General features: G+C 31.7%; 1 protein-coding gene across 5 annotated transcripts in view; it reads right to left on the reverse strand.

The window, feature by feature from the left end:
* LOC106880617 (KH homology domain-containing protein 4) overlaps positions 1-11817 on the reverse strand; it is a 123877-nt gene that overhangs the window by 37954 nt on the left and 74106 nt on the right. For all 5 annotated transcript variants that reach the window (XR_001410763.2, XM_014930638.2, XM_014930636.2 and 2 more), the window contains 6 exons: positions 10856-10917; positions 8493-8662; positions 7399-7485; positions 6689-6813; positions 6185-6245; positions 571-670 (listed from right to left, as the gene is read on the reverse strand). Coding sequence is in view for 4 of the 5 variants with exons in the window: in XM_014930638.2 (XP_014786124.1) it covers positions 571-670; positions 6185-6245; positions 6689-6813; positions 7399-7485; positions 8493-8662; positions 10856-10917 (605 nt within the window). In the remaining variant the exon portion in view is untranslated. The remainder of the gene's footprint in view (positions 1-570; positions 671-6184; positions 6246-6688; positions 6814-7398; positions 7486-8492; positions 8663-10855; positions 10918-11817) is intronic.

Genomic DNA, 11817 nt, shown 5'->3' on the forward strand with positions numbered 1-11817 from the left:
ATGTGTATATATATATATATATATATATATATATATGCATATGTGTGTGTGTATATATATATGTATGTATACACATATATGAACACAAATACATAGATACACAAAGTGATAATGTAATCATTTACACACAATAGGTGTGTACATGCATACATTTATACAACATACACACACAAATACACATATATACTGTCCATGTAATATACACACAATAAATACATGTAGACTATACACTACACACAATCTGTGTGTAGATATACTTGTGTATTGTGTATGTGTATCTAGAAATATAAATTTGAGTGTGCACATATGTATGCATTTTTCTTTTTATTACCCAGAAGAAAAAAAAAGACTACATACAGAGATACCCACATACAAATATATTGACATATATTGTTTCTGAACTATCAGCAATTTATCAGCCAAATTTTAATGTAAAAAAAAAAAATATAGCTTAAATTGCAGGGCAGGCAGGTGGAGACAAGAGTAATGCTGCAAAGAACAGGGAAGAAAGGTCAAATTGAGTGACATGGATACAAAAATGCTGTACTACGAGCTAGAAGAAAAACTTACTCTGCTGCTGTAAGCCAGCCAACAAGGTGGCTGTCCCAGGACTCATGGATGCGGGTATGGCAGCCAGGGCCTGCTGAAACTGGGCGTAGTCTTGCTGAACCTAGAACAAAATAATGCATCGGACTGGTTATCTTGCAGCCCGTTTTGATGGATGACAACAACACCTGATCCCTCAAGTTGTGCCTGAATCATTAGCAGTTAAGTAGCAGGAGAAATAACATCATAATACTACTACTACTACATCAATTAATAATAATAAATAATACTAACAGTAACATAGATTGAAATTAATAATAGCTATAAGCAGTACTATGTGAGAAATTGCCAAACAATGTTTTAGCTCTTCCTCTTGTTTACCTAATTATTCCAGTGACACAGAACAATTCATGAACAGATCAAAGCATTAACAAAACCCTGATAGATTTTAGGAACCAATATTATGTTTGGAAATGTTTGCTCCAAGGAAAGTGTTCCTTTTAAAATAATTTTAACATTTCTTTTTTCTATTTTTGTATGAAAGAGCAAGCTCAAATCAAATGTTTTAGAAATCTTATATAAAGTTGTCAGATTGAGTGCTAATAAATTTTCAGACTCAATTAAGAAATATGATATATTAAATTGGTAAATTATTCTAAAATTTTCATATAACTTGTGCATCAGAAATTGAAATAACCAAGGTGGAAATATTGGCAAATTATTTGGATTTTAACAATAAATATATAAGTTTTAAATATCATCTGATTATTTAGTAGTTTAATAACATTATTTTTAAGCATATAGACCTCTTACCTAAGCAAAGCTATATTTCATAATTTAGATATCCATTAACAGTAAATATCTTAATTATAATGCAATGAATAACTAACTACAACTACTGTTTCTGCTAAATTTCAAATCATTAGAAAAATCTTTTAGCATATATTTGCATTTAGTTCTTTGTCCTTTTTTCATGTGAGTACAAAGCACATGCACAAGAACAAATTTCAAGCTAATCTTCTGACCTCTAAAACTGTATGGTAAGCAAAAATAATATTTGGCAAACCAAGTCAGAACACTAACAATCCTGTTGGAAAAGGTTTAACATTTAACACAGATTGTAAATGTTCTGTAGTTGAGAAATTTTAAATTATGATTTCCCAATGAGGTAGGTGGTGCTTTGCTCACAAACTAAACTGAAGGTAAATTAATGTCACAGAAGAATCTAAATTAAATCACACAGGAAAACTGGGTGTCCGAAGGACTGCTTGGTAAATATTCTGATCTAAACAAAAGGTCTTTAAGAAACTCAAGGATTCTATTTCAATGTTAGCCCAGATACTATGTTGGAAGATACAGACATATGTTATTTTGATAAAAGTATAAAAAAAAAAAAAGATCATTGACATCTAACTTAGAAAAAACACCAAATATATGATTATTTAAGGTACACACATACATTATAGAATAATTAATTTTGTATGCAATAAAAAAAACATTTCAACAAAGAACATTTAAACCAAAAAAATAACATTATAAAATATTGATATAAAAAAATGTAATGATACTGAATTAAAATATCAAAACAACCCTACTGAGGATTGAATATTTAACAAAAATTAAAAGATTAAAAAAAGTAAATTTTTAAAATTGGAACCCAGGTTAAAATTCTTAAAGCCCCCACAAAAGTGTCCTAAATTTTTAATCAATTACATCAACATTAATTAGGTAATCCTATCATAAATACTATACTGAAACATCAGTATTTAAACATTAGTCTCAACCATTTATATAACCTTCCAAACAGACCAAAAATAGTTACATGAAATTTAAGGCAAAACTATTATATTAAGAAAACCACACAAAATTTTAGTAGTTCATTTTATTCACCCTTTCGAATTATGACGAAATAAGATCTTCAAGAAACTAAGCAACTAACTTTACTCATACACACACACATACACACAGATATAGAAAGAAAGAAAAATTATTCAAATATTTTTTTAAACTATTATATTTCACCATGCAGAGGTCTTCAAATTGAAACCATTATACTCCCATGGCAATTCTATTGGCAGCTAACTTATGTAGCATGTTGAAATATTTCTTAAAACCTCTATCAAATATATTATGTTGATTAAAAAAAGGAAGATAAAATAATATCAGCAGTTGTTTTCTGGATATAATAAAAACAGAATATCTTATCAGTTCAAGAAACATTTGAACCAGCATGTTTCAAAATAGAGTAAAAGCCTAGATCTAGCTCTGCTGTTAAATTCATTGACCACATAAACAGCACCAAACTGGCCTGGAAGTTTAAATCACAACAGTTATTTGTAGCATGAGAGTTGGAAAAGTAGGAAAAAAAATTCTGGTTAATGTTATAGATAATTGCCACTTGACATTAGTTTACAGCATGGAGCTATTTTCAAACCACTAAGTACATTTGAAATATATAGATTAATTAATGGCAAAATAGTCAAATCAAAATAATAAATAATAAAGGGAATTAAATCAGGTAGTAGTTAGAAAACTTTCCTTGGATAGAAAGTTTAAATTCAAATCCTGTCAAAAACTTGAAAGAAAAGGAAAAACATTAGTATATATTTATACATATATATATATATATACATACACACATATATTTCTATATATATACACACACACATATATATATATATATACATATAAAGAGAATTTGATTGAATAGAACTTGAGATTTATTAAAATAATTAAAAAGATATTAGTTTTTTTTTTTTTGTTATTTTTATATTGATTTTGCTTTAATATTCAAAACTTGAAGAGGACAATAACATTGGTTCATTATAATTGAATGCAATGCATTTACTGTAGAAAAACACCTTTGAAGACATACTTAAAGTTGTAATAAGATTAATTAACTATAAAATGGATAATTATTCTCAACCAGAGCAATAATTTTTACTGCTACCCTGATGTAATGGTAATAAAAATAGCAAGCTATATATTAATAATGAGAAACAATGACAGAGTTGGTAAAACAGAGATCAGAGGTACAGGATATGTTGTGTTTAAGAAACATTCTTAAGATTAAAGATTTCAACTTAACTACAGAAACAAGATAACATAGTTTGAAACCCCAGAATTATGTGAAAGAATCAATGATGCAATATTTGCAAAAAGAGATTAAAAAAAAAAACAAACAAAAAAACAAAAAGACTACTGCAGAATTCTCAGAATGAGGAAATGGCAAAATGTCTTGTATTTAACGAAAGATTCTACTCATTTCTCATAAGAAGCATTCTACTGAACTGGAATTTGAATTTATGTTATGCATATTGTAATTTTTTTTTTCTTTTTCATAGCATTGCCAAATTTATCCGGATGGATTTTTTAGCAACTAATTTAAAAAGTAGTTTTGGCAAGTTGGTGTGCAGCAGACTTTGGAATTTAATGGGAAGAATATTCAAACTTATAATCTCATAAATATAATAAACTGATGTACTTACAAAGATCAGTACCTATGCAATGAGTAAATTATGAGAAGAACAATATTCTATTCTAGCCCCTCTTCAATCCAACCAATTCTCTATACAATTTGATGCGTAATTTAACATCATGGAGTATGCCTACAGATAACTGAACCCTGGCCTAATATTATGAAAGAAACTTGTGTGTATATACACACACACACACACACACACACACATGGTTGTTTGTAAGCCTGAATGTACTTCACACATGTATACACTTGCATTTTTCTTGAAGATAACATAGAGAAACTAAAACTGTATTTAATTAAACTATCAAAACATTTCATACTACTTTCTATACTAATTACAATAATGATTTTAATTTGTTGACATGAGACCCTGAATTATTGAAGGAAAATAAAATCAAATAACTTTGGTACTATTGATGCTGAAGAGATGAAATGTGAAGTCAATCCATGTTGAAACTCAACTTAGAATGAAAGATACTACAAAATATTTAATAAGCACTAAGTTTACACCACTCCACCAGGCTATTATAATGTCTACACTACTCTACCATGCTATAATAATGTCTACTACACCATTCCACGAGGCTATAGGAATGTCTACACCGCTCCACCAAACCACAGTAATGTCTACACCACTCCACCAGGCCATAGTAATGTCTACACCACTCCACTAGGTCATAGTAATGACTACACAACTCCACCAGGTTATATTAATGTCTACACCACTCCACCAGGCTATAGTCAAATCTACACTACTCCATGTTATAGTACTGTTAAAAATCACAAACTACAAGATCATGAATTAATATATTATGTTGTACACCAGACAAATTAATTTTGTTATTTCAAAGATACATTTAAGAAGGTATTTTACCTACATCTTTTCAAAGCATACACTCCGAAAAATCAAATTAAGGTATTTATAACAGATACCAGAAATGTATAACTAAGTGCCATTTCTAATTACACTCACTTCACTATAAATGGGATAATTTTTCATCTAAGCTGACAACACAAGTATAATAATGCTACTTGTACAAAGAGTAGACAATGATAGGAAGAATTGAATTTAAAAACTTTGGGACAACAAAACTATATTCTTACTACACAGCTACTGACTACTGAAACCTCAGAAATAATGGTAGAACAATATCTTAATAACTCTTGGAAAAGAAAGTATGTATCATTAAATTAACCAAACAGTTTAGTAAAATTAGACTTAAAAAGAAATTAAATTTATTTTAGTTCTCTAAAATAAAGATTTGTTAAGGAGGAAGTTTTAAACTAATTTTAAGCTTCAATCTAAACACAAGACATTCAGCTTTGAAAATGAATTACAAAGTATTAAGAAATCAATCCAATAAAAATTTATTATATTTTCAATTGAAATACATCTAGATCAATGAAATCTGCAGCAGACAGATTAGGGGGAGGGGAAGGTAAAACAGATAACTGATTTGTATTTAAGGAGTCATAAGCAAGTAAATCCTCTACTTTTAGACATGATGCCATAAGACAAAAATGTTATGGGGAATAAATCATTTGAAGTAGATTTGACCAAAATAGCTTGTCCTTACAGTGCTTTCCAAGAGGAGAAAACTTAAAAAAAAGCCCCAGAAAAAACACACACACATAAAAAATAATAAACATAGAAAAAGACAACTTAGTTCAAAGTGGCCATATATAAAAGAATTCTGAAACATAACTAAGTATATAAAACAAGGAAAAATATTTGATTAATAAAATACATTTAGCTGTCCAGTGAGACTTAAGTTTCTTTTTTAACCATACAGAACTGGCTTAGAAAGTTGAACAAAAATTTTTGTTAAAATTTGGAAAAGGGCAAAAAATAAATAAATAATTAAATAAATAAAAAAATTAAAATAAAATGCACAAGAAATTGTCAATGTTAGAAAAAGGAAAAAAAAATTATAAAGTTTGAGTCCTGAGAAGCAAGAAGAGAGGAAGAAAAAAATACTTTTTTTTCTTATATATGTAGATTATTTATTGAAGTTTTTAATAAAATTTTCTTAAAAAATAGATATTTCAGTGTACAAGAAAGTTTTGTGGACAGTATAGGAAGCAAAGAGTAATAATTGGAAGAATTATGGGAAAATGTCAATGTATGCTGTGTGTAGATTATGAAAGCAAACTTACCGTTTGTATGAGATTTTCTGCAAGCTGTTTGGCCTGTTGCAGTCCCATAATATTTGCATGTCTAAATAAACAGAAACATGAAAAATAAAACATGCATTTAGTTAAATATATAAAGGAAACAATCTATTCTCTTAAAAACCAAATTTCAAATAAACATTTACAAAGGTCATTGAACATGTAAGATTTCAGTAAGAAATAATAGCTTTCATCCCAACTGAGGTTTTCTACATAACTAACATCATGAATTCTCATGGAATAGTAAAGTATGTTACATATGTTATATTTCCCATTTTCCTCAATGTTTAAGATTTTATGCCAACCCCAAGGTAACAATAGAACATATATCAATTCAATGTAGTCTACTTCAAACACATAGCAAATGATGTGTAAAATGGATAGCGATTTAGTTCTTGGTATCAAAAATACTTCACTCTATATAAAGAATTTTTATTGAAAATAAAGATATTAGGAAAAAAATACGGTAGAAATAATAATGGAACTTACTGGAGATGGATATGCATAGGCTCAAAAGCTTCACGGCCTGATGTAGATTCTATAAAATTTGATCCCTTTCCTCTTAATGTTACTTTTGCACCAGTTTCATTTTGAATGTGTTGCAAAAAGCAGCCCTTTTAATCACAACAAACAAAATTGGAAGGTTACAAAATGGAAACTAGAACCAAGTTGAAAGAGAAGTAAACTCTTAAAAGTTTTCAGCAGAAGTAATAATCTTAATACATTAGGAAAACAGATTTCAATTGAAATTTTAGAGTTTGAAACAAGTTTCTGAGTTCTGACTACATCCATATTAATATATTAAAATTAAGTATGTATAGTGAATATACAAGGATTGTCACAAAGACTTATGTAATATAAAATTTGAGCTTCTCTGGCAACTGCAATACAGATGAATATACAGATCATGGTGGGAGTTATCACATACAATGTACATATTACTATAGTTGGCACTTATACAAACTAGTATGTAATATTAGTCTGCATGCAAGCAACAATCTTCCTAAAATACTTATGTGTACTGGCAATAGAGAAAGTACACTACAAACCAAAATATGAGATTCAAAATGGTAAAATGAAACAAATTTACAATAATTTGAAGACAATAAGGATAAGTGAATTATGGGAGAGAGAGAGAGAGAGAGAGAGAGAGAGAGAGAGATAACAAACTGGTGTTTTCAATAATATATGTTACTCACAGCAGGACCAAGAATTTTGGTTTTTACATCAAATGTTGGTGGTGCATGTTCTAGTCCAATGAATAACTTCTCTTGAACAAATGTTAACTGAAATATAGTATAATTCAAGAAGTATAATAAAAAAGATAACACCACTCTAAACAAAAGTGTATTCTTTTCAATTCATTATAGTATAAAGGTGTAATTAATTAATTGTTAATAATTATTAATAATGAGGAAGGCATGAAGTCATTGGCACATGTAGTTTGGCACCAGGCAATTTACAATACCTACAAAGAGATTCAAACTCAAAACCATTAATCTAAGAGTTCAATACTTTAGCCTAGTGGTTTCCAACCATTTTTGCCTATGGACTCCATTCATTCCTATTTTATTCTACTGGACCTCCATAGCCAGTTGATTTAAAAAAAAAATCCCACTGTATTTTTATAATTAGATATTATCAGGAATTATTAAAAAATATATATTTTATGTTTTGTAGAAGTATAAGCAAGTCCTTGCACATAGATTTTAACACCAAAATCTTATATGGACCCCATTTGAGAACCACTGCTTTAGCCTCTTTGTTATTGCACCTTTTCATCATCAACATTTAGTGTTCGTTGTCCATGCTGGCATGGGTTTGATGGTTTGACCAGGGCTGGAAGGCTGCACCAGACACCTGTCTGATTTGGCATGGTTTCTATGGTTGGATGCCTTTCCTAATGCCAACCACTCTGAGAGTGTAATGGGCTCTTTTACATGCCACCAGCTCGGGTGCCATTTGCGTGACACCAGTACCTGCCACTCGGCTTGATGGGTCTTCTTCACAAGCATGACATAATGCCAAAGGTCGTGGTCATTGCCTACGTGAGGCCCAACTCTTGAAAGGAGCTTTTCACATGCCACCAGCATCAGCCACAACTATGATTTTACATGGCTTGACAAGTCTTCTCAAGCACAGCATATTGCCAAAGGTCTTGGTCACTAGTTCGAAGATCGTGCTTCACCACCTCATCCCATGTCTTCCTGAGTCTACCTCTACCACAGATTCTCTCCACAGGGAATAACAACAATAAGTAAATGATATAATAAGTTAATAACAGATTACTTACACTCTGATGATGTTGAGGCTGGAAAGACATCATTGTGGGAGGAGGTTGGTTGATTGGTGGAGGACGTACGCCAGGGGGTAAATTTGAAGGGGGACGCACAATTGGAGAAAACCTACTACCTTTTGGTCGAAGACCATTAGCTATAATTTCATTTATACGGCTTACTGCATCTAGATAAAGAAGAAAGAAAAAAACTTGAAATAAAAAACAAAAATCACAAATGCACATAAACTTTATAACATAACATGTGTAAAACAGAACATCTATCTCTGTGCCCCCTCCCCACGCCATCGTTGTTTCTTCATCACTCACCCTCATTTACATTCACTGTACCACATTCCTGCAGTAACAAGGAATGTTTATGGATATGTCCATATTTAATTACTTCTGCCACCATTTTTATCACTCTTCTTTTCACCCCTACCACATCATAATACCTAGATAAGAGACTGCATCAGGTCAGTTCCAAATCAATACATCCCACCATCACCCTTCTGTACTGTTAACCATTATTTTTTCTCTTCTATGTCACTCATTATTGATGTTCATCTCTCTCACCAACAGACATCACTGTGTCTTCTATTGCACCCTTTCATTGCCACCCTCTCACCCCAATTACACTCTTGCTTCTTACTCCTTAACCCTTCATCCATCATTATCTTCTCTTCTATTCACTCTCATCATGATGGTACCTTAAAAAATGAATGGCAACCTCATTAATGAGACTGACAAATGACTTGTTGAGAAGAATTGGGATTTGTCTAAATAATATTGACTTGAACCATGACACTGTCTAATCGAGACTAACATGGAAAGCAGACATATAATAAAATGAAAACAATGAGAAAGTTAATGGTTGTTTGCATAAGTAAAAACCACTCAAATAAAGTTACATTTTGCATAAACTTATAAATTTTTTTAGGGCACATCCACATTGAGTTAATATTATAGAGATAAAAGTATTTCAATGAACACCAAATTCAATACTTCAAAAAATTCAAATCCATTTTGTTGTGTTTTTGATCTAAAAGCCCATTTCATCTAACTGGATCAGGCAATATTGCTTGTCATAGACAAATGTCCTCAACAAAAAAAAACCAGAAGCTATCTAATGCAGATGGCCTTTATGAGAAATACTATCAAAGCAAATGGTCTTATGAGCTCCTAATAACTTCAGGATATATTTGAATTTATTGGGAGGTGGGTTTTTTGTCCTTCATTGATTTGTAGTATTTAGTCTAACCTTTCATCCTCTGACACAAGCTCCCCTCTTCAAATGCTCTGCCCCTCTCATAATTCCTTGTTTTGTGAGGTACTTGGTTACCCTGCCAGTGTGGGTGCCACATTAAAAGCATCTAGTTCACACTGTAACATGGTTGGCATTTGGAAGGACATCCAGCTGTAAAAATCATGCCAAAACTAACTTCGCCTGTGCTAGTGCCATGTAAAAAGTACTGAGTCCACTCTGAGTCCTAGGAAGGACATCCAACCATAAAATCTCAACCAAAACAGACACAGTAGCCTAGGGTAGCTTTTCTACCTGGCTGGTTCCTGTCATCCGACCTACCCATGCATAAATAGTAGATAGACATCAAACAACAATGATGATGATGACTCAAGTGAAAATGTCATTTAAAACCTTCTTGTTGTAGGACATTGACATTTCATGAAGTTTATATTTCAATATACATTAACTAAAAAAATGTACCTTCACAGAGGTTAACATACACTATTCGTACAGCTTGAATTTATAACATACAACCCAATAACAGAGTCCATTATTCATTCAGCTATTTGTCAATTTATTTTGTGTTCTTATTATCAACAACTTTAGCCCCTGTAAATATTTCCCTTCTAAGGGTGCAGGCATGGCTGTATAAGAAGCTTGCTTCCCAACCCCATGGTTTCAGGTTCAGGCCTACTGCATGGCACCTTCAGTGAGTGTCTTCTACTATAGCCTTGGGCTGACCAAAATCTTGTGAGTGGATTTGGTGGGCAGAAACTGAAAGAAGCCCGTCTTATACATATATATATATCTGCATTTGTGTGCATCTTTGTGTCTGTTTGTTCCCCACCACCACTTGATAACTGGGGTAAGTGTGTTTACATCTCCCATAACTTAGCAGTTCAGCAAAAGATGCTTATAGAATAAGTACTAGGCTTTAAAAAAATGTTCTGGAGTCAGTTTGTTCAACTAAAACCCTTCTAGGTGGTGCTCCAGCATGGTTGCAGTCAAATGTCTGAAACAAGTAAAAGATAAAAGAGTCTGTTATTGGTTTCCCTAATTGGACTGTGGCTATGCTGAGACTGCCCCCTCAATGTTTTATTGATAAAAGACAAAGTGAACCTATGTATTGACTTACTGTCAACAGTTTCCTGAGTTGGTCCTTGAACACAAAGGTACAATGGTTTTTCTTTAGCTTGTCTGTAGAAGGGAAATGAAAAAAAAAATTATATAAACATTGTGGCTATAAATGGAAGAATCAGATTTTCCTATATCATGTAAACAATTATCTATCAATCTGTTAGTCTTTCTGTCTGGTTGGTGTTAGGAGGGACACCCAGCCATAAAAAAACCATGCCAAAACTGAAACAGTAGCCTGGTGTAGTCTTCTACCTGGCTGGATCCTGTCAAACCATCCAACCCATGCCAGCATGGAAGATGGACGTTAAATGATGATGATGATCTCTCTCCGTGTGTGTGTGTGTGTGTGTGTGTGTGTGTGTGTGTGTGTGTGCATATATATATATATATAAAATTTATATAAGGGCATTTTTTCACGCTGACTACTTGATAAATCCTTATAAAGATTTTATCCTATATTATATTATAAATAATTAGAATATATTCAGTGCTGAATATTATTCTGTAAAAGCACGTGTTACCGAGATGCAACTGGATAAAGCCAGCCTCTTTCACTGATATATAAGGATGAACAGAAGTCATCGTACTTTGTTGGGTACATCGGGGTATGTTGATTTTTGTTCATTTTTTATGTGTCTCGACCATACGTGTACTGATGGATAAAAGATGCGGCTTACTACATTGCTGCATTAATTATGAAACCAGTGGTTTGCCGTTAAGTTAAATGTTTTTAGGAGGTTAATTTTTTGAAAGTTGCATTCCCTCGCTTTCGGTAAATATGTGCTTATTTTTTGGTAGTTTTGACTTATTTAGTCCCTCTAAGCGTGAGGCATTACTATATAGTAATGCCCTTATATAAATTATATATATTTATGGAAAAAAACGATGGGTTTTTTTCCTTATGGGGTTTTTTCACGCTGACTACTTGATAAATTCTTATAAAGATTTTATCCTATATTA

This window comes from Octopus bimaculoides, chromosome 15, assembly GCF_001194135.2.
Source record: "Octopus bimaculoides isolate UCB-OBI-ISO-001 chromosome 15, ASM119413v2, whole genome shotgun sequence".
In the NCBI taxonomy this organism is placed as follows: Eukaryota; Metazoa; Mollusca; class Cephalopoda; order Octopoda; family Octopodidae; genus Octopus; species Octopus bimaculoides.